Source organism: Perognathus longimembris, chromosome 26, assembly GCF_023159225.1.
Source record: "Perognathus longimembris pacificus isolate PPM17 chromosome 26, ASM2315922v1, whole genome shotgun sequence".
Classification (NCBI taxonomy): domain Eukaryota; kingdom Metazoa; phylum Chordata; class Mammalia; order Rodentia; family Heteromyidae; genus Perognathus; species Perognathus longimembris.
Window position 1 is genome coordinate 7,960,624 of NC_063186.1, and position 22,086 is coordinate 7,982,709.

Here is a 22,086-nt window from a genome sequence, read left to right on the forward strand (position 1 = left end):
CCTTCCTTCATTTGCCAAAAATTGAGGAAACTGGCTGAGAAAAGTCAGAAGACCTGTCATGAAACATGGTAGTAATGCAGAGTTTCCAACTCTATACCACAAATAAAACTACCTTGAAGGATGGAGGGATTCTAATTTCCCTCGTTTGCCCATTTCCTCTCTGATCCTCCTTGCTTTTCCTTTTGTCTGAAGTTGGCCAGGTTGATTTGTCTGTGTCCTTGACTGTCATTTTGGCTCCCTTAGGCCAAGCCATGACTACAGTAGCGGTGCATGTGGATTCCAAGGCGGAGCTCACTACCTTGCTGGAGCAGTGGGAGAAAGAACATGGCAGTGGGCAAGACATGGTTCCTATCCTTACCAGGTATGAATGATTAAGGTGGCTTTCCATTTGCAGCTTCATATACTAGTCTTTTCCTATATGCATAGAAAAACTACATTTTTGATGTATTGGAGGGGAAGCCTCCCCACCCCCTTCCTTCTTCAACCAAGTTTTATTGTCATTAAGGTGTTGTACAGGGACTGGGGATATGGCCTAGTGGCAAGAGTGCTTGCCTCTTATACATGAGGCTCTGGGTTCAATTCCCCAGCACCACTTATACAGAAAACGGCCAGAAGTGGCACTGTGGCTCAAGTGGCAGAGTGCTAGCCTTGAGCAAAAAGAAGCCAGGGACAGTGTTCAGAGCCTGAGTCCAAGCCCCAGGACTGGCCAAAAAAAAAAAAGGTGTTGTACAAAGGTGTTACCATTTCACAAGTCAGGTAATGAGTACATTTCTTTTTTTATAAGATGTTACTCTTTCCTTTCTCTGAATTTTTGTAGGGTAGAGATTTTGTGGCATAATCACTTTAAATAGCAAAAATTGATGTGGAGGAAATTATAATAACCTTTTTTTAAAAAACCTTTACTGAATTCTGAATCAAAGTTTTCTTTCATTTTATTCTTATTACTAGCCCTTTGCGCTCATATTCATAGGTTCTTCTGTTTTATTTTTTTCTTTCTCCGTATTGTTCAAGGCCTGGGTTGGCCTTGAACTTGAAATCTTGATGCCTTAGCTTTCCTAACTCTGGGATTATAGGTGTGCATCATCATGCCCATCTGAAGAATATAGTCTTAGGAACGCTCAACCAGGATTAAATGCTTGGTTCCCATTTCTCTTGATAAATGGGGAACTTGTGAAAGGATAGGCTGTGTGTGTGTGAGAGAGAGAGAGAGAGTGAGAGAGCGTGTACACAAGAGACAGAGACAGAGTAAGAGTGTGCTGGGGCTTGAACTCAGGGCATGGGCGCTGTCCCTTAACTTTTTTCCTCATGGCTAGCACTATTATCACTTGAGCCACATCTCTACTTCTGATTCTTTTTTTTTTTTTTTTTTTTGGTGGTTAATTGGAGATAAGTGTCTCATAGGCTTTCCTGCCTGGGCTGGCTTTGAACTGTGATCCTCAGTTCTCAGCCTCTTGACTAAGAATTCAGGTGTGACTCATGAGGGCTTAACAGGTTTTTGGCTTTTTGATTTTAGTAACAGGATTGTTGCTTGCATAACTGAAGGGAGGAGAGTCGTTAATAGGAAGTAATGTTAGCTGTGAATTCTACTATTTTTTTTTTCTTTTTGTCATCTTGGGGCTTGAACTTTGCACCTGGGCGCCGTCCCTGGGCTTTTTTGCTCAAGCCTAACGCTCTGCCACTTGAGCCACAGCGCCACTTCTGGTTAATTGGACATAAAAGTCTCAGGGACTTTCCTGCTCGAGCTGACAGCCTCCTGAGTAGCTAGGATTACAGGCGTGAACTGTCGATGCCCGGCTAAATTCTACTTTTTCTTTTCTTTTCTTTTTTTTTTGGCCAGTCCTGGGCCATGAACTCAGGGCCTGAGCACTGTCCCTGGCTTCTTTTTGCTCTAGGCTAGCACTCTGCCACTTGAGCCACAGCGCCACTTCTGGCCATTTTCTGTATATGTGGTGCTGGGGAATCGAACCCAGGGCTTCATGTATATGAGGCAATCTTGCCACTAGGCCATATTCCCAGCCCCTAAATTCTACTTTTTGCTAAAAGTCCTGACTTGCATTTCCAAGGTTATTGTCCTTTCATGATCATATTTGATCTTCAGCTTTTTCACTTTGCGACAGTGTTTAGCAACACAAAATAAAGGGCCATTGTTCTCAAGGAGCTAACCACCTGGGAAGCAACTAAGCTTAAGAGATAAGAAACAATGCAAAGTATTACAAAGTAGTATGTAATGAAGTGCTTAATCAGGCCGTATGGTTAAATATGATAGATTATGAAAACAGAAGTTGAATGAGTTTCTTTATGCATTCATATATTTGTTTTCTCTGAATCCGTCTTCCTCACTTTTCATCACAGGCATTACTGAGAAGCTTTATTGTTAGTCATCTGCAGAGCTATTTGAGAAGTAATTGAAAAGTACTAAGAAGTTTTCATAGAAAGGCATAAAGGGATAATGTTTCTATATCAGTGAGAAAATGGGCCACACTAAAGTAGAGGATTCTTTTTTTTTTTTTAATAAAGATGGTTTTACCATGTAGCACAGGCTGGCCCTGAACACAGAATCCTACTGCCTCACCTGCCAGAGCTTAGGACTTACAGGTCTATCTCACTAGGCTCAGCTTTTTTTTTTTTTTCAGATATAATTAGTATACTATAAAGTACTTTGCTTAATGGATTCATTGGACACTAATGGCCTGCAATCCTAGCTGCTCAGCAGATTGTAATTTGAGGATTGTAGTTCAAAGCGTTTTGGCAGACAATTCCATAAGACTCTTAGCCTCAACTAGCCAGCAAAAGGTGGGAATAGGAGGCATGGCTCTAGTGGTAGAGTACCAGCTTAGTACAAGACAAGGCTGTACTCTTTTGTGCCCCAGTACTGGCACACATACACCAAAACAAAAACAAACAAAAAAACTCCCTTAAACCAGGTGTAGGTGGCGTATGCCTAAAATCCTAGCAACTCAGGAGGTTGAGATCTGGGGATTGTGGTTCGAAGCCAGCCTCAGCAGACATCTGTTGGACTCAAACCACCAATTAACCAGCAAAAAGCTGGAAGTGGAAGTGTAGTTGAAGTGGTAGAGTGACAGCCATGAGTGAAAAGCCCAAACAACAGCAAAAACTCAAACTGAGACAACCCTCTCTCCTCAAACCCCTTGCTCAAGTTATGCAACTTGAATACGACTTCCAGATGACTTCCTCTTCCCCATCCCAGTTAGTCTACACCCTAAATATAGTCCCCCCCCCCCTTTTTTTTTTGCCAGTCCTAGGGCTTGAACTCAGGGTCTGGATGCTGTCCATGAGCTCTTTTGCGCAAGGGCGATGCTCTACTACTTTGAGGCACAGCACCACTTCCAGTTTTCTGGTACTTAATTAGACGTAAGAGTCTCAGGGACTTTCTTTCTTGCCTGGGCTGGTTTTGAACCTCAATCCTCAGATGTCAACTTTTTGAGTAGCTAGGATTACAGGTGTAAGTTACTGGTGCGTAGCATGCCTGCACGCCTTCTCTGTCTCTCTTTCTTTCCCCCTCTCTGTTTGCTTTGCTACTATGTCTTTAAAAGTATTTGCTTTTATTTTAAACATTTACTGTGTAAATGATGGGTGGTAAGTATTGGTGTTTTGTTTCTACTTGATTACTTTCTTTTTTTTTGCCAGTCCTGGGGCTTGAATTCAAGGCCTGGACACTGTCCCTAGCTAGCTTCTTTTTGCTCAAGGCTAGCACTCTACCGCTTGAGCCACAGCGCCACTTCCAGCTTTTCCTTTGTATGTGGTGCTGAGAAATCGAACCCAGGGCTTCATGTATGCCAGGCCAAGCACTCTACCACTAGGCCACATTCTCAGCCCCTTGATTCCTTTTTTATTTTGTGTAGGATGTCTGAATTGATTGAAAAAGAAACTGAAGAATATCGTAAAGGAGATCCAGACCCATTTGATGATCGACATCCTGGTAAGATTATATTCTTTAAGTTTAGTTTCTTTTTTTTCCTTCACAGTATAATACTGATGATTGAACTCATGGCTGCAGGCTTGCTTAGTCAGGTACTCTACCACTTGAGCCATACCTCCTAGCTCTTTCTGTTTTTGAGACAGGGCCTTATGTTGCACAGGCCGGACTTGATTCCCCACCGCCCCCTCCACCCCAGGTCCTGGGCCTTGAACTCAGGGCCTGGACACTGTCCCTGAGCTTTTCTGCGCAAGGTTAGCACTCTACCATTTGAACCGCACTTCTACTTCTAGCTCTTTGGTGGTTAATTGGAGATAAGAGGCTTTCCTTCCCTGGCTGGCTTTGAACCTCAATCCTCTAATTTTAGCTTCCCAAGCAGCTAGGATTATGATACCATTCCATGTATTTTCTTTTCTCTGAGTTACTTTGAGATACTACTTAGTTTGGTAAAATCTTTGTATTAGCAGCTTACATCTTGTCTTCATTCTCTGTTGTATCCTTTGACTAAGTCTAGGATATATATATATTGCTGATCCTGGGGCTTGAACTCAGGGCCTGGGCTCTGTCCCTGAGCCTCTTTGTACTCAAGGCTAGCACTCTACCACTTGAGCCACAGTACCACTTCTGGCTTTTTCTGTGTATATGGTCCTGAGGAATCGAATCTAGGGCTTCATGCATGCTAGGCAAGCACTCTACCACTAAGCCACATTCCCAGCCCCAAGTCTTATGATTCTAATGCTCTAAAAGACAGAGAAATAAAATAGATGCTATCAGTTTTAAAATTAAACCATCTTCCAGACATTAGGTAATTGTTTTTACCTTAGACTGTAGACTGAGTGGTACCTAGGTCTCTTTTCCCTAGGAGCTAGAAAGTTAAGGTGCTCAAGGGTTCTAAATCTTTGGGATTGTTGATTGCTTAGTGAGATTCCCCTGCCTCATCCCCGCCTAGGACGGCCTTATAAGTTTGAGGCTGCATTGCTCTTGCCATTGTCATTGTAGTTGGGGAGATTAACTTGGAGCCCAACTTCTCTGGACACCTGTGAAAAGAACTTTAGTCTTGCTGCCTTTCTGCAGTTGTGAATTTAGGGGTTTTCTTTCTCGTAGGCTCTTTTTGATTCCTTTGTAGACACATCCTATACTGTCAGTAATGCTGATGGAGACCTGGTTTACCATCATTTAATTCAGCATTGCTATGTAGGTAGTATCCTGGGAAGTGGAAAGGTGAGAGCGAAGTGTCTGTCTCCAGTCCTTACAGGGGCACTTGTAATTTTAGTGAATTAAAAAAAAAAAATCTGATTCCTCACAGGAATCTTGTCTGTGTCCCATTTATTCTTTGTTTGTTTGTTTGTTTTTGCCAGTCCTGGGCCTTGGACTCAGGGCCTGAGCACTGTCCCTGGCTTCTTTTTGCTCAAGGCTAGCACTCTGCCACTTGAGTCACAGCGCCACTTCTGGCCATTTTCTGTATATGTGGTGCTGGGGAATCGAACCCAGGGCTTCAAGTATACGAGGCAAGCGCTCTTGCCACTAGGCCATATCCCCAGCCCCTCCCATTTATTCTTGTTGATATCTTATTAGTAACAATACTCAGGTGGCATTCCAGGGGCCTGGGATGCTTGCCTGGGATGACTTACTCTTTCCCCTCTCCTTTTGGCAGGTCGAGCAGATCCAGAGTGTATGCTGGGCCACTTGCTGAGAATACTCTTCAAGAACGATGATTTCATGAACGCAGTAGGTTTCCTTCTTACTTTTCTGCAGCCACTACCATCAGCAGATGCTGTGGCTTGTGTGTCTGCTTGTATGAATAGTTTGCTTTACCGGAGCAGCTTGGCAAAGTTTGGGAGCAGAGTAGGTAGACTCTACTCAGGTTATTTGGTATTGGCTCAGTGGAAGTAATCATCGTGAGCTGGTTGTGATCAAATTATTTTCTCTTGGATGTGAAATTTTTGTTTAGTGTAGTATTGGATACCTGTGGACACTCTTGGGCGAGATGATTTTGAGTTAGGAAATGTGGGAATTCTTTGGGGTTCCTGCCTGTGCTTTAATTTTTTTTCTTTAAATAGGTAAACTGTAATTAACACAGATTGGTTATAAAAGTTACTGGGATTTACCGTGATATCTCTGTACATGCACATGTCGTATATTGATCACCTTTCTTCCACACTCTTCTCTTCCTCCTTCCTCCTCCTCCCCCCTCCTGGCCCCCTGTGCTTTCTAGCTGGTGAACGCATATGTGATGACAAGCCGAGAGCCCCCTTTAAACACCGCAGCCTGCAGACTGCTATTGGACATCATGCCGGGGCTGGAAACTGCTGTTGTCTTTCAAGAAAAGGTACTTAGTAAAAACAGAAGTGATTGCTCTGTTTCTTAGTTGAATAGTAATCTGCTAGACTTGTCTTTGTTGTTAAAATAATCGTTATATGTATTTTTCCTCTTCAAATACATGTAACAATCATTTGTTTGTTTGTTTTTGCCAGTTCTGGGGCTTGGACTCAGGGCCTGAGCACTTTCCCTGGCTTCTTTTCTCTCAAGGCTAGCACTCTGCCACTTGAGCCACAGCGCCATTTCCTCCTTTTTCTATATATGTGGTGCTGAGGAATCGAACCCAGGGCTTCATGTATACGAGGCCAGCACTTTACCACTAGGCCATATTCCTAGCCCACATGGAACAATTGTCATATTTAGTTTTCCTCCTCAGACAAACAATAGACAATTTTAAAAATAGCTACGGGGATAAATACCTGCTACATGAGTGCCCTGGTATTTTTAGAAATCTTAACATTATGTTTTTATTTTTTAATTAAGTACTCCCCACCCCCCTCCCCTGGAGATTGAACTGTGGGTCTGGGCGTGAGCTCCTTTTGCTCATGGCTAGTGCTCTACCACTTGAGACACAGTGCCACTTCCAGTTTTTTTTTCTGTTTATCTGGTATTGAAGGATGGAACCCAGGGCTTCATATGTGCTAGGCAAGCACTCTACCACTAAGCCAGGTTCCCAGCCCTGTGTGGCTCATTTTAATTTAAATCTTTTCTTGTTGTTTCCTATTGTGGGGCTTGAAATCAGGGCCTGGGCACTGTCCCTGATTCTCTGTTTTCAAGGCTAGCACTCTACCACTTGATCCTCAGCACTACTTCTATTTTTGAGTGGTTTATTGGAGATAAGAATCTCACGGGGATTTTTCTGCCAGGGGATTTTTCTGCTACAGCTGGCTTCGAACCTTGATCCTCAGAGCTCAGCCTTCTGAGTAGCTAGGATTACAGGCATGAGTCACTGGCCCCCAGCTTACATTTTTAATTCTTATAAACAACATTGAGATCCTTTTGTTCTAAGGCAGAAGTCTTGATTTCTACTTTTCATTATGAAAGTGGACACTTTCTAAATTGTACTGTCTCCTTCACTACAGGAAGGAATTGTTGAGAATCTTTTCAAATGGGCCAGAGAAGCTGACCAGCCTTTGAGGACATATTCGACGGGATTGTTAGGAGGTGCTATGGAAAATCAAGACATTGCTGCTAACTACAGGGATGAGAACTCCCAGCTGGTAAGGACCATAGGAGAATGAGTTACTGTTTACAGAGAAAGCCACTCATAGGCTGTTCACTGATGCCTGAATGTAGATAGGTAGATCTTCTTTAGTACCTTGTGCTGGAGCATAGGTATAATATCAGCATTTCACCCTTACTGATTATGTTAAGAGTTTTGATTTTTCCTTTTTTTAAGATGGAAAATAAACTTTTTTTTTTTTACTGTATTTTTTTTTTCTTGTACTGGGGATCAAACTCAGGACATTCCACTTGCTAGGCAAGTGCTTTGCCACTGAGCTACATCCCAGGCCCAGCCCCAAATAACTTTTTTGTAGTCAAGGATCATGGCTTCTTTTTTTCTTTTTTTTGGTTGTGGAGCTTGAACTCAGGGCCTGGATGCTGTCCCTGAGCCTCTTTGTGCTCAAGGCTAGCACTCTACTACTTGAGCCACAGTGCCACTTAGAGTTTTTGACTTTTTTTTTTATTGCCAGTCCTGGGCCTTGAACTCAGGGCCTGAGCATTGTCCCTGGCTTGCTCAAGGCTAACACTGCCACTTGAGCCACAGCGCCACTTCTGGCTATTTTCTATATATGTGGTGCTGAGGAATCGAACCCAGGGCTTCATGTATACGAGGCTAGCACTCTTGCCACTAGGCCATATTCCCAGCCCCCACTTAGAGTTTTTGAGCAGTTCATTGGAGAGAAGAATCTCACAGGGACCACCAGCAACTGGCTCACCCTTTATTTTCAAAGGCACTTAAAAAAAACAACACTAAGTCAACTACAAGGCCCCAGTGGCTCACACCTATGATCCAAGCTACTCAGGAGGGTAAGATCTAAGGATCATGGTTCAAAGCCAATCAGGACAGACAAGTCCAAGAGATTGCTTTTTCCAGTTAACCAGTATAAAATCAGAACTAGAAGCATGGCTCAAGTAGTTAGACTGTTAGCTTTGGTCAAAAAAGCTCAGCAAAGCTGTAATCTGAGGATTTCAGTTTGTAGCCAGCTGGGGCAGGAAAGTCTGAGACTTTTTTTTTTTGCCAGTCCTGGGGCTTGGACTCAGGGCCTGAGCACTGTCCCTGGCTTCTTTTTGCTCAAGGCTAGCACTCTGCCACTTGAGCCACAGCGCAACTTCTGGCCATTTTCTGTATATGTGGTGCTGGGGAATCGAACCCAGGGCCTCATGTATATGAGGCAGGCACTCTTGCCACTAGGCCATATCCCCAGCCCCTGAGACTTTTTTTTTTGTGTCAGTTGTGGCAGGCTTGTACTGAGCTCTTTTGCTTAAGGCTAGCAGTCTACCACTTAGAGCCAGAGCTGTACTTTGGACTTTCTGGTGGTTCATTGGAGATAAGAGTATCAAAAACCTTCCTGCCTGAGCTGACTTTGAACAGCGATCCTCAGATCTCAGCCTCAGGAGTAGCCAGAAGGATTACAGGTGAGATCTATCCGCACCTCTTATCTCTAGTTTACTACCTAAAAACTGGAAGTGCAGCTATGGCTCCAAGTGGTAGGGTGCTAGGTCGAGCCAAAAAAAACCCGGGGACAGTCCCCAGGCCTCAACTGACAGGGGAAAAAAAAGTTAAAAAGGCCATGCAAGAGCATAATGTCATGAGTTCATGCTCTGGAACTGGCACCAAAAATGAATTTAAAAAAATTAACTAGTCTGCCTAGTTTTTACCTCTTTAGATGTAATGGCTCAGCCTACCTTGATCCAAAAGATGAGCCATGAATGATTTGATGTGTTTGATGTGCAAATCTGGCTTGAGTTCTCTTGAAAATTTTATGGGAAAGGAGATTTTTATGCAGTTACAGGAGTCGGGTCAGCATGTTTGTCTAAAGCAAGTATCAGGTACTAGGCTAATTGCATGAGCATGCAGTTCTTTTCAAGCAGAAATGAGAATTCCTTAATAAGCTGAGCATGATACACGGCTGTAATCCTAGCACTTGGCAGTGGGAGACAGGAGGATTACGAGTTCAGAGGATCAAGAGTTGGCAAATGGGGCATCAAATCCCAAGCCAGCGAAGACATATGTGAATTAAGAATTGCGTAAGATACGGAAGAGACCTATTCCTTTGACTCCACTCTCTGTTGATAGGTGGCAATAGTGCTTCGAAGACTGAGGGAGCTCCAGCTCCAGGAAGTGGCTCTGCGGCAGGAAAGCAAGCGGCCAAGCCCACGGAAGCTCTTCTCGGAACCCCTCCTGCCTCTGGATGAGGAAGCTGTGGATATGGACTATGGTGACATGGCCGTGGACGTCGTGGATGGAGAGCACGAGGAAGCTTCCGGAGACATGGAGATCTCCTTTCACCTTGACTCAAGCCACAAGACCAGCAGTAGAGTGAACTCGACATCCAAGCCCGAGGAAGGAGCATTGAAGAAGAACAAGTCAGCAAAACAGGGCGACAGAGAGAACTTTAGGAAAGCCAAGCAGAAGTTGGGTTTCTCATCTTCTGAACCAGATCGCGTGTTTGTTGAGCTGTCTAACAGCAGCTGGTCAGAAATGTCCCCCTGGGTGATTGGCACCAATTATACCCTTTACCCCATGACTCCTGCCATTGAGCAGCGGCTCATCCTCCAATATTTGACCCCCCTAGGAGAGTACCAGGAGGTAAGTTTACTGGGAAGCATACTCTCCACCTTTTGAGAGTGTTTATTTCTGAGGTATTTGATGGTTGCATGCATACACTGATAGATTCTTTACTCCAGAAAAATCTTCATGCCAAACTAGTAAGGACTTAATAAGTCATTTCTGATAAAGTGTATTGGAACGAAGTCCGTTCATATGTTTACAATTCATGGGGCTGGGGTGATTCATTTCTTTGATCTCTTCATGGAATGTAATGAGAAATGTGTGAAAAACCAAACCAAATGGAAGACTTGTTTTTGTTTCTCATTTCAGTTATTGCCCATATTTATGCAGCTTGGGTCACGAGAGTTAATGATGTTTTATATTGATCTGAAACAGACTAATGATGTCCTGCTTACATTTGAGGCACTCAAGGTAATGTTCTTTTAAAATTAGGTTATTGAGCATTGTATTAATAGAAGTGTTTTGTATTTGTGAGGTTCAATATGGGGGTTACAGTGGGCCAGCTGCCCTGTGGTGCCCGCGTATGTGTGTGTGTGTGTGTATGTGTAAAACGTGAACTAATAGTATAACTAATAGTTATACTTTGAATAGTGGAGATCAGAATTGCCTCGAGTGGTCTGCAGGTTTTGCTTTCAAATACAGTTTTCTTGAATAGGATTCAGTGGAAGATAGGAGTTGGGACATTTGCTGTATCTGTAGGATTTTGTGTGGGAAATTATAATGTTTGTCATCATTCAGCTATTTACATGCAGAATCTTATAGGGATCAAAGAAAATAATGTGAATGAACAGGGACACAATCTCAAATGAGATCCTTCTTACTGAAAAATAAAACTGGAAGCTCAGTGTGCCATTTGTTGAAAAGGAATGATTCAAGTATAGGAGAAGGAACGTACATTGAGAGTGGTAGAACCAAAATGAGTTAAGAAAGGATATTGAGCTGGATCTTGTATAGATACAATACTTGGAACAGAAAGCAGGACTTTTCCATGTAGGAATGAGATGAGCTGGATTGAAGGTGGTGGTAAGCCACTAGGATAAGGTAACCTGACTTATTCTCACCTGCCACTCGTGGCAAAGGAATGAATTACCATGGGAGATAGGAAAGACATTGTGAGAAAACCATGCATGTGTGTCAGAAGCGTTAGTATCTGAGGGCAAGCTTGAATGGAAGCATGGTAGGAGCTTGTGTAATGACTAGAATGAAGAAGAGAGGATTTTAACTTGTTAATAAGGATCAGCCCAGGTGTTGAGAACTTGTAGAGAGTATACGAATGTTGTTTTTGCTGTTGACCTTGGCAAGGTATAGAATCATGTAATTGCAGATCTGTGTTGTCTAGTCTGTTATTGGAAACAGGAGCGAGAGCTCTAGCTTTCCCGAGGCCCTGACTGTGTTGACCTGGGTTTAGACTCATAAAGCAGCCCCAGCTAATAATGTACCCCCTTACCCTTAAAAGTATTCAGGAGAACCCGGTACTGGTGGCTCACGTCTGTGAGCTACTCAGGAGGCTGAGATAGGAGGGGGTTATGGTTTGAAGCCAGCCTGGGCAGTAAAATCCAAGAGATTTTTTTGGGGGGAAGAGGGGGGGGTCCAGTTGCAGGGTTTGAACTCGGTCTGGGTGCTATCCCTGAGCCTATATGTGCTAGCATTTTACCACTTGAGCCACAGTGCCACTTCCAGGTTTTGATTAATTGAAGATAAGAGTCTCATGGGGACTTTTCTGCCTGGGCTGACTTTGAACTGCAATCCTCAGATCTAATAGTAGTGAGGATTACAGGTTTGAGCCACCAGCAGCTGGCTATAGAAGTTTTTTGTTTTTTTTTGCCAGTCTTGGGACTTGAACTCAGGGCCTAGGCACGGACCCCAGGTTCTTTTGCTCAAGGCTAGCACTCTACCACTTGAGCCACAGCACCACAGCTTTTTCTGTGTATGTATGTGGTACTGAGGAATCAAACCCAGACCTTCATGCATGCTAGGCAAGCACTTTACCACTAAACCACGTTCCCAGCCCCTACTGAAGTGTTTTTTTTATCTCTCTGTGTGTGTGTCTCTCTGTCTCTCTGTCTTCTCAGAGGAGTCTTGTATTGAGCAGTGTCATTTAGCAGTATCTGAAGAGATTTTGTAGTTTTTAGGTTGTTCTGTGGTAACACGTGTCCTTGTTTTAGCACCTAGCATCTCTCCTGCTCCATAACAAATTTGCCACGGAATTTGTTGCACATGGCGGGGTGCAAAAATTACTGGAAATTCCTCGTCCTTCTATGGCCGCAACTGGTGTCTCCATGTGTTTGTATTACCTGTCCTACAACCAGGATGCCATGGAAAGAGTAAGTCTTCTCTCCAGTTCACTAGCATCTTGAATGAGTCAGTCAGTGGATGCTGAGCCTCTGAGCCGACAGAGGCTCAGTCATTTAGTCATCTGTGAGAGGGACTTAGCCTCTGAGTCTCTTTCTCTTACGTTAAGTGGGAATTCACTACCAATATAACAGAGCCTTTCGGAGCATTGAATGATAGTCTTTGTTGGAACCCAGTAGGGATTGGATTTAAATGTTTTCAGCTTTCAAATGGATCTTGTTCTGAAATTGGAATGGTAACTGTAACATAATGATCATTGTATTCTGTAAAGATACTTATCTATATTGGTGAAATTGTCATTGCTTCAGACTCCTTTGCCCCTGGTTTTTCTTTTCCTTTCAATTAAAAAGATTTTGTTTTTGTACAGGTTTGCATGCATCCCCACAATGTTCTCTCTGATGTCGTGAACTATACCCTGTGGCTCATGGAATGTTCTCACGCGTCGGGATGCTGCCATGCCACCATGTTCTTCTCCATTTGCTTCTCCTTCCGGGCTGTCTTGGAACTCTTTGACCGCTATGATGGCCTTCGGCGTCTGGTGAACTTGGTGAGCTTTTTTTTCTTGGGCTTCTCTTGCTAGATGTAGGGGCCCTGCTTGTCGGGGCTGTTGGTTAGCATCGCCTAGTGGAAGAGAGAAAGCCTGTGATTGGAGTTTTATTATCGTTCCTCATAAAAATTCTCTTTTCTCCTTAATTCACAAATTTCTCTCTCTCTCTCTCTCTCTCTCTCTCTCTCTCTGTCTGTCTCTCTCTTTCCACTGAGCCATACTCCAGTCCCATTCCTTCATCCCTTTGCTCTTTATGTATTCTTGGACTTACTGTGCCCTTATAGACACAGTCATCTTACAGGAGGAATTCCTGCTGGGAATCTTTACCTTTCCCAACGCAAGAGCTTTATGGGTTACATGTATGTTTTGGCTTTTGAGACAGGATCTCATTAGGTAGCCCAGACTGGTTGGGGACTTGCTATGTAGGCTAATCGGTCCTCTTGCCTCAGCCTACAAAGTGCTAGGATTGTGGGAGCATGAACATCACACCTGGCCCCTATATGCCCTTTAACCTGTTAAAAGCTGTCTGTGTCAGCTGGGAACGTGGCTTAGCGGTAGAGTGCTTGCCTAGCATGCAGAAGGCTCTGGGTTCAATTCCTCAGTACCACATAAGCAAAGAAATAAAAAGTTGTGTCATCTTTTTGATAACAGTGTAACATTTTGCTTTCCTGTGGCGACTCTGAACATGTTGATAGATGTGGAAACTTTAATATTTGTTAGTCTTTTAAGCATATGGGTGTTTATTCCTATCATTTTTCCTTTCCCCTTTTTCTGTCTTGTATTTTCTAATAGATCAGTACTTTGGAGATTCTAAATTTGGAAGATCAGGGTGCACTTCTGAGTGATGATGAAATATTCGCTAGCCGCCAAACTGGGAAACATACCTGCATGGCCTTGCGCAAGTATTTTGAGGCTCATCTGGCCATTAAATTGGAACAAGTGAAGCAATCACTCCAGAGGACCGAGGGTGGTATTCTTGTTCACCCTCAACCCCCATACAAGGTAAGGAGATGTAGGTGTTTTTAGTTTTTTCTTCTTTGAATGTAGTTGTACAAAGGGGCTTCAATTCAACATGTCCGTTTATGTGTACAGTGTCTCTTGATCAACGCCAGCCCTTCCATTGTTCTCCTTCCTCTCTCCCAACCAAAGAGACAAGTGTGTCAACACTGTAGCATTTCTAGTCTGAAGCTCCAAGTCACAGCTGTGGAATCTCAGCAGAACTCTGGGTTGAATTTCTTACTTGCCCTAGATGGAAGTAGAACAATTGAAAATGGACACAACTGATGAATTCCAAGGACTGTTTTGCCCCCACTTGGAAATTACTGTTTCTCAGGGATATTAGAACTAAATAATAAACTGAAGTATTTTTAAAAGACCTTTCTTTTATGAAAAGCATAAAAAATATCCTGAGTTTCTTTTGGGATAGGTATATCTATAGTATCTATCATTTCTTCTTTACCATATTGGAGCCTGTTTTATTTATTTTGGGACCACAATCTGTCTGGTTTTTTACTTATTTTTTGCTGGTCCTGGGGCTTGAACCTCTGGGTTGAGTGCTGTCCCTGAGATTTTTTTTTTTCTCAAGGCTAATGGCTCTACCAGTTAAGCCACAGCACCACTTCTGGCTTTTATCTCAGTCATATATTAGAGATAAAAGTCTCATGGACTTTCCTGTCTGGGCTGGCTGTGAGCTGGAGTCCTCAGATCTCAGCCTCCTGAGTAGCTAGGATGACAGGCGTGAGCCACCAGCACCTGGCAGTTTCTGCCTATTTTTCTTCCTTTTTCTCCCCCCCCCCCCCCATTCCTGGGGAGTGAATTTAGGGCCTTGGTGCTATCCCAGACCTTCTTTTGCCCAATGCTAGCACTCTACCACTTGATCCACAGCACCATTTCGGGCTTTTTCTGTGTATGTGGTACTGAGGAATCGAACCTAGGGCTACATGCATGCTAGGCAAGCACTCTACCACTAAGCCACATTCCCAGCCCTTCTGCATATTTTTTAAAGAATAAAAACCCCACAAATTAAGATGACATCAATTTCTTTGTGCTACTTTTTCCTCTTAAGCTGTGAAATGTATGCAGAAGATCTCTTTTGTTATTTTGTTAAATTTGTCTAGTAACAAGTTACATGGATCACTGACTCAAGAATTATAGAATTTGAAAGCTGTTTTTAAAACCTGTTGGTCTTTTAAACCCCAATGCTGCCAAACACATACCCTCCTTCCCTCCAACCCCCACAAAAACCCCACAAAACATTTTGGCTAATGAGCTATGATTACGAAGGCAGATGATAGTCATGTATAACAATAACGTCTATTTCTCCACGTAGGCTTGTTCATATACTCACGAGCAAGTTGTGGAAATGATGGAGTTTTTGATAGAATATGGCCCCGCACAGCTCTATTGGGAACCCGCTGAAGTCTTCCTCAAGCTTTCTTGTGTACAGCTCTTGTTGCAGCTTATTTCTATTGCCTGCAATTGGAAGACCTATTATGCAAGGTGGGACCAGAGGGATTCAAATGAAATATGATACTGAGTTTTTGCTTTGGTTAAAATTGATGTTGGTTTGGTTTGTACGTAGTATACAGTCAACAGCCTTTTATTGAATCTGAGAACCTAGTTAAACATGGAAATGTGGTTTTTAACTTATCAGGGTATTTGTTCCTATATATGGTGCTAGTGATTGTTAACTTTGCACTGTAAGGAAGGTGTAACATCAACACTCTTTGAGAAGTTGGGTATTTTACTTGTTTTAGCTGTAGAGCTGGGGACGAAGTCCTGTCTTGATTGAAGTCCTGCTTTTGTGCTTGGATATCTTGCTTCTGCTTGAGATTATATATAATGTTTATTTTACTGTCACATAAAAAGTTCAGAGACAGTTCCCTGGCCTTGAGTTCAACCCCAAGATTGGCACCAAAAACAAAACAAAACAAAACAAGAAATTAGAACAAACTGAATATGGATATTTTTAGCCTGCTTTTTTAAACTCTTGAAATAATTTTCTGGGGAAACAATGAATAGTATGTAGGGAAAGCAGCTTTTGTACTATTGGTACCAAGTTTGGATTTTTCAAAACATTACTTTTAGCTCTGGAATATTTGTAATATTTTGTATGTGCTAGTACTCTAGTCTCGGGGCTTGAATTCAGGGCTTGGAGCTGTCACTTGTTTTTTTTGTTTTGTTTTGTTTTGTTTTTTTCCTTACAGCTGGAGCTGTACCACTTGAACCACAAATACTACTTTTAGACTTTTAGCTCTGGAATATTTCTAATCGTACAGAGACCATTTTCTTCCTTCGTGTGTGTGTGTGTGTGTGTGTGTGTGTGTGTGTGTGTGTGTTTCTCTCATAGCTGGAGCTGTACCTCTCAAATTACCCCTTCAGTTTCAGTTTTTGGTTTTTTTTTTTGCCAGTTCTGGTGCTTGAACTCAGGGCCTGAGCACTGTCCCTGGCTTCTACTCTACCAATTGAGCAACAGCGTTACTTCTGGCTTTTGTTTTTGTTTTTTAAATATCTGTGGTGCCGAGGAATGGAACCCAGGGCTTCACGTATGCGAGGCAAGCACTCTACTACCACTAGGCCATATTTCCAGCCCCCAGTATCAGTTTTTTGCTGGCTAGTTGGAGATAAGAATTTGGATCATTTTGGATTCTGTTTGTTTTGTTTTGCCAGTCCTGGGGCTTGAACTCAGGGCCTGAGCTTCTTTTGCTCAAGGCCAGCACTCTACCACTTGAGCCACAGCACCACTTCTGGCTTTTTCTGTGTATGTGATGCTGAGGAATCGAACCCAGGGCTTCATGCATGTTAATTAAGTAAGCCCTCTACCACTAAGCCACCTTCCCAGCTCCATTTTGGATATTTGGATTTTGGTGTTAGATAGTAGATACAGTCTATGCACATCTTTGCAAAATCCAAACAACTTCCACTGAATTCTGAAGTACTTATGGTCAGTCCCAAGCATTTTAGACAAGGTGTGCTCAGTCTGTGCAGATACCCTTGTCTGTACATCTGATTACAAATGGTGTAAGAATCACTTCTAGACAGACTGTCCAGTATCCTCCCCAGAGCCGCACAGGTGGCCCGGTGTGTCATGCCCCTTTCCTTGTAAGCAGTTAGTATTTTGCGTTCTTCTGACTGGCCCTCTCCCTGCCAGGAACGACACCGTGCGCTTTGCTTTGGACGTCCTGGCCATCCTCACGGTGGTGCCCAAAACCCAGCTGCAGCTGGCAGAACCGGTGGACGTGCTGGATGAGGCTGGCTCCACCATCTCCACTGTAGGCAAGTTGGAGCTCGCCGTTGTTGGTGGGCGTGGAAGTGGGCCTGTGTTCCTTTGTGACTTACCTGACCTGGGAACATTAGAACAGACGGTAGTAGAGGCAGAACACCATGCAGTTATATAGGAGGGACTCATGCTAATCAACTGAGCGATTGTGAATGGCTGAGGCGATTTTGGTAAAATGGTAGTCGTGTACTTGTGAGAACGTCCTACTGTGGAATCTTGTACTAAAAATAAGGTTTATGGGACTAGCAGGTTGAGGCCAACACTAAGACTTAAAGGAGGTTTGTGACTTGAACAGGGAAAAGAATTAGTAATGGGCAGATAGCCTCTTTTGAAAACCCACCTTATTCTGAGTAGGTTCAGTTGGGTGCCGCTGAGCTGAGCCTGGAGACGGGGTGGCTGTTGGAGACCTTGGATGGGCCACACTGGGTGCAAGTCCACAGCTTAGACACTTGTCTTGATTGATTGACAGTCCTGGGGCTTGAACTCAGGGCCTGCGCCCTGTCCCTCAGCTTCTTTTGCTCAAGGCTGGCACTACCACTTGAGCCACAGCACCACTTCCAGCCTTTTCTGTGTATGTGGTACTGAGGAATCGAACCGAGGACTTCATGCCTGCCAGGCAAGCATTGTACCACCAAGCCGCCTTCTCAGCCCATTGTTCTTATTTATTACTTTAGTATGTAATAGGGAAAAGATCCCCACTGCCACGGTGGCGGCTAAGCTTTTTGCTTTCCTGAAGAAGGTATTAATTCACTATGCTCCATTTACCTTGGAAACATTGCACAGGAGCGACTGCCCCTTAATACTCTCTCCATCCTAGTTATTGTACATGAAGGATTGCATCATAGAGCTACATTGTAGGAGAACCAATTGTATTTATTCTTTGCACTTTAACAAAAGTGCATAGTTTAAAAAAAAAATAAGACTCCCGAAATTTGAAACTGTAAGAACCCCTGAAGTTAGCCATTAGTTTGATGAGGAATGCTGTAATTTCTCCTCCCCCTTCGTAGGTATCAGCATTATATTGGGAGTGGCTGAGGGTGAGTTCTTTATCCATGATGCTGAAATTCAGAAGTCAGCACTTCAGATTATCATCAACTGTGTGTGTGGCCCCGATAACCGCATATCCAGCATTGGCAAATTTATCTCTGGAACGCCTCGGAGGAAGCTGCCCCAGACCCCCAAGACCAGCGAGCACACCCTGGCCAAGATGTGGAACGTGGTCCAGTCCAACAACGGCATCAAGGTGCTTCTGTCCCTCCTGTCCATCAAGATGCCCATCACCGATGCTGACCAGATCCGGGCGCTGGCCTGCAAGGCCCTGGTGGGCCTGTCCCGCAGCAGCACGGTGCGGCAGATCATCAGCAAGCTGCCCTTGTTCAGCAGCTGCCAGATCCAGCAGCTGATGAAGGAGCCCGTGTTGCAGGACAAGCGCAGCGACCACGTGAAGTTCTGCAAGTACGCCGCCGAGCTCATCGAGCGCGTGTCCGGCAAGCCGCTGCTCATCGGCACCGACGTGTCGCTGGCGCGGCTGCAGAAGGCCGACGTCGTCGCCCAGTCGCGGATCTCCTTCCCCGAGAAGGAGCTGCTGCTGCTCATCAGAAACCATCTGATCTCCAAAGGGCTCGGGGAGACGGCCACTGTGCTGACGAAAGAGGCCGACCTGCCCATGACGGCGGCCTCCCACTCTTCTGCCTTCACCCCAGTAACCACCACCGCGTCTCCCGTCTCCCTTCCCCGAACCCCTCGCATTGCCAACGGCATTGCCACGCGCCTGGGCAGCCACGCCGCTGTGGGTGTCACCGCCTCTTCCGCCCCCGCCGCCCATCCTCAGCCGCGGCCCCCCCAGGGTTCACTCGCCCTGCCCGGCCCCTCCTATGCAGGCAACTCCCCTTTGATTGGTAGGATCAGTTTTATCAGAGAGAGACCGTCACCTTGCAACGGGAGGAAAACCCGTGTGTTGCGGCAGAAGTCGGACCATGGCGCCTACAGCCAAAGCCCAGCCATCAAAAAGCAGTTGGATAGACACCTTCCCTCCCCGCCTACGCTGGACAGTATCATCACAGAGTATCTCAGAGAGCAACACGCTCGCTGCAAGAACCCAGTGGCCACTTGCCCACCTTTCTCTCTTTTTACTCCTCACCAATGTCCCGAGCCAAAACAGAGGCGGCAGGCGCCAATAAACTTTACCTCCAGGCTAAACCGCAGGGCGTCCTTTCCAAAATACGGAGGGGTGGATGGTGGCTGCTTTGATAGGCATCTGATCTTCAGCAGGTAAGGAAGGGGCCCCACGCGCCCTGCAGACTGCCATGCCTCCTCCGCCTACACTTGATGGGGCGAGGTTTGGGAGCACGATAAGAAAGCCATTTTTTTTTTTTTTTGGCTTGAAATAGACCCGCCACTTTCTGTGATACATGAGCAAACGTAAGTGTGCCACCTTTTGCCGGCCCCCGGGCTCGCCGCGTGACTGTCGGCAGCGTACTGAGGTGATGCCCCAGTACGTTTGCTGTGCTGGTCTGGCTCGCCTTGCGCTGTGATCCTTCGCACGTCTGGGATGTAGGTCGTGGGATCACAGGGACATCCGTCTTGTTTCCATTTGTAAGTTATCTCACTTAAAAGGAACCCTTAAAAGGGCCCTGTCACGTTTCAGAACACACTTTCTTTTTACACAGCTCACTTTTTGAAACCTAACGTAAGTTGATGTTCTTTTATTCCTTCTAGCAAAACGGCTTTTGCAGCGATCCTACGCATCCCGTGTGTGATGGTCACTTTTTTTGTTGTTGTTTTGTTTCGTCTAGGTTTCGTCCCATTTCAGTATTCCGGGAAGCGAACGAGGACGAGAGCGGCTTCACGTGCTGCGCGTTCTCAGCGCGGGAGCGGTTCCTGATGCTGGGGACCTGCACCGGGCAGCTGAAGCTCTACAACGTCTTCAGCGGCCAGGAGGAGGCCAGCTACAACTGCCACAACTCAGCCATCACACACTTGGAGCCCTCCAGGGTGAGGACTCCTCTCCTGGACCTCCCCAGTCGTCCTGGGGGGGGGGGGGGACCGGTGCCCCTTGGTGGGCCTTTCTATGGGAGAAGAGCTCTCAGCCTAGACAGTCCAGTTGATGGTGACCCATATTTCAGAGGGAGAATAATTGACTGTTAGGGTATGTTTTTCTTTTTTACCAGTTTAGGAAGGTCCAGTGTCCTCTCAAATTTAATTATTCTCCCCAACACTATAGGTCCATATATTTAAATCCTAGTCCTTTCTGAATATTTCTTGTTCCAGGAAGGTTTGTACTTTCTTTACAAGGTAACAGTAGTGGTGCATGTGTGTTTGTGCATGTGTATACAGGTCCTAGGGCTTGAATTCAGGGCCTGGACACTGTCCCTGGCTTCTTTTTGTTCAAGGCTAGCACTCTACCACAGTGCCACTTCTGGCCTTTTTTGTATATGAGGTGTTGAGGAATCGAACCCAGGTCCTCATGCATGCTAGGCAAGCACTCAACCACTAGGCCACATTCCCAGCCCCGCAACCCCATATTTTTTTTTTTTTTTTTCCATTAATGAGTTTGGTAGTACTAGGGTATGAACTTGGGGCCTTAGCTTGCTAGGAAAGTGCTCTGCAGTTAAGCCACAATGCCAGCCTGTATTCTAATTTTTTTCCTCTGGGTGCCAGGGATTGGACCTAGGCCTTGTGTGTATTTGACTAGTGATTGACCACTGAGCAGTCCTTGCTCTTACGGTTTTGTGAGATAATGTTGCTGTATAGCCCAGGCTGACCTTTAATTCATGTTCTTCCTGTCGTAGCTTCCAAGTGCTGGTATTACACGTGTGCCTACCATGCTCGATTTTACTCCTCTGTTTTCAGATGTTAGCGACAGACACTGCCACCTGCACAGGCACACACACGCAGTTACTCACTTTAGTTCTCCTTTTAGGATGGGTCATTGCTGCTGACATCTGCTACGTGGAGCCAGCCCTTGTCTGCACTCTGGGGGATGAAATCAGTATTTGATATGAAGTATGTATTTGTTTATGCAGCCCAGTTTCTCTGTAACTTAACTCGTATCCCTTTTCAACTGATGTTAATCTACAAGCCTGTTGGGAAAAGAGAAACGATTTGAGCTGTCACCATCGATCTTCGTCATCCAATCCATGTGGAATTAAGTTTTTTGTCTTTGTTTTTGGTACTATTAGGGTTTGAACTCAGGGACCTTGCACATGCTAGGCTGGCCCCTCTGTCATTGAGCCATGCCTCCAGCCCTGTTTTTAAAATGGCCGGCTGGCTGTTTTTAAAGTCAGACCTTGCTTCCTACCCAGGCATGTGTCTGGGCGGCAGCTCGTTTCCTTTTCCTTGATGGGCTTGTGGGCGCATTTTCCACGCCCCTCCTGTTGTCAGCATCCAGACAGCTCCAGCTGATAGGCAAGGCACCGGACCTAGCCAAGGTTACCTAGCCACGGATGGGAAAGATTCTTGGCAAACTTTTTGCCTGGGATTACAAACTGTGATGCTACTGTTTTCAGCCTCCCAAGTAGCTAGGATTATAGGTATGAATCACTGCTTGGTACCTACCTGGCTAGGTTTTTGTTGTTATTGTTTCAGTCCTGGAGCTTGTCTTAGGGATTGGGCACTGTCCCTGAGTGTTTTTGCTCAAGGCTAGCACTCTACCACTTGAGTCACAGTTCTACTTCTGGCTTTTCTGGTAGTTGGAGATAAGAGTTTCTCTCACAGACTTTTCTGCCCAAGCTGTCTTTGACCTGCTATCCTCAGATCTCAGCCTCCTGAGTAGCTAGGATTACAGGTGTAAGCCCATGGTGCCGGTTCTGGTTAGGTTTTTATCTTTCTCAATTCCTATTCTCATAAAGTGTCTA

General features: G+C 44.8%; 1 protein-coding gene across 3 annotated transcripts in view; it reads left to right on the top strand.

Annotated features, from left to right (window-relative positions):
* Dcaf1 (DDB1 and CUL4 associated factor 1) overlaps nt 1–22,086 on the top strand; it is a 40,641-nt gene that overhangs the window by 5,301 nt on the left and 13,254 nt on the right. For all 3 annotated transcript variants that reach the window (XM_048334917.1, XM_048334916.1, XM_048334915.1), the window contains exons 2-16: nt 244–361; nt 3,864–3,940; nt 5,592–5,665; nt 6,153–6,266; nt 7,339–7,476; nt 9,558–10,070; nt 10,362–10,463; nt 12,218–12,376; nt 12,772–12,951; nt 13,744–13,953; nt 15,281–15,450; nt 17,102–17,226; nt 18,238–19,501; nt 20,026–20,224; nt 21,153–21,235. In XM_048334917.1, the coding sequence (XP_048190874.1) occupies nt 252–361; nt 3,864–3,940; nt 5,592–5,665; nt 6,153–6,266; nt 7,339–7,476; nt 9,558–10,070; nt 10,362–10,463; nt 12,218–12,376; nt 12,772–12,951; nt 13,744–13,953; nt 15,281–15,450; nt 17,102–17,226; nt 18,238–19,501; nt 20,026–20,224; nt 21,153–21,235 (3,518 nt within the window). In that variant the 5' untranslated portion in view covers nt 244–251. The remainder of the gene's footprint in view (nt 1–243; nt 362–3,863; nt 3,941–5,591; nt 5,666–6,152; nt 6,267–7,338; nt 7,477–9,557; nt 10,071–10,361; nt 10,464–12,217; nt 12,377–12,771; nt 12,952–13,743; nt 13,954–15,280; nt 15,451–17,101; nt 17,227–18,237; nt 19,502–20,025; nt 20,225–21,152; nt 21,236–22,086) is intronic.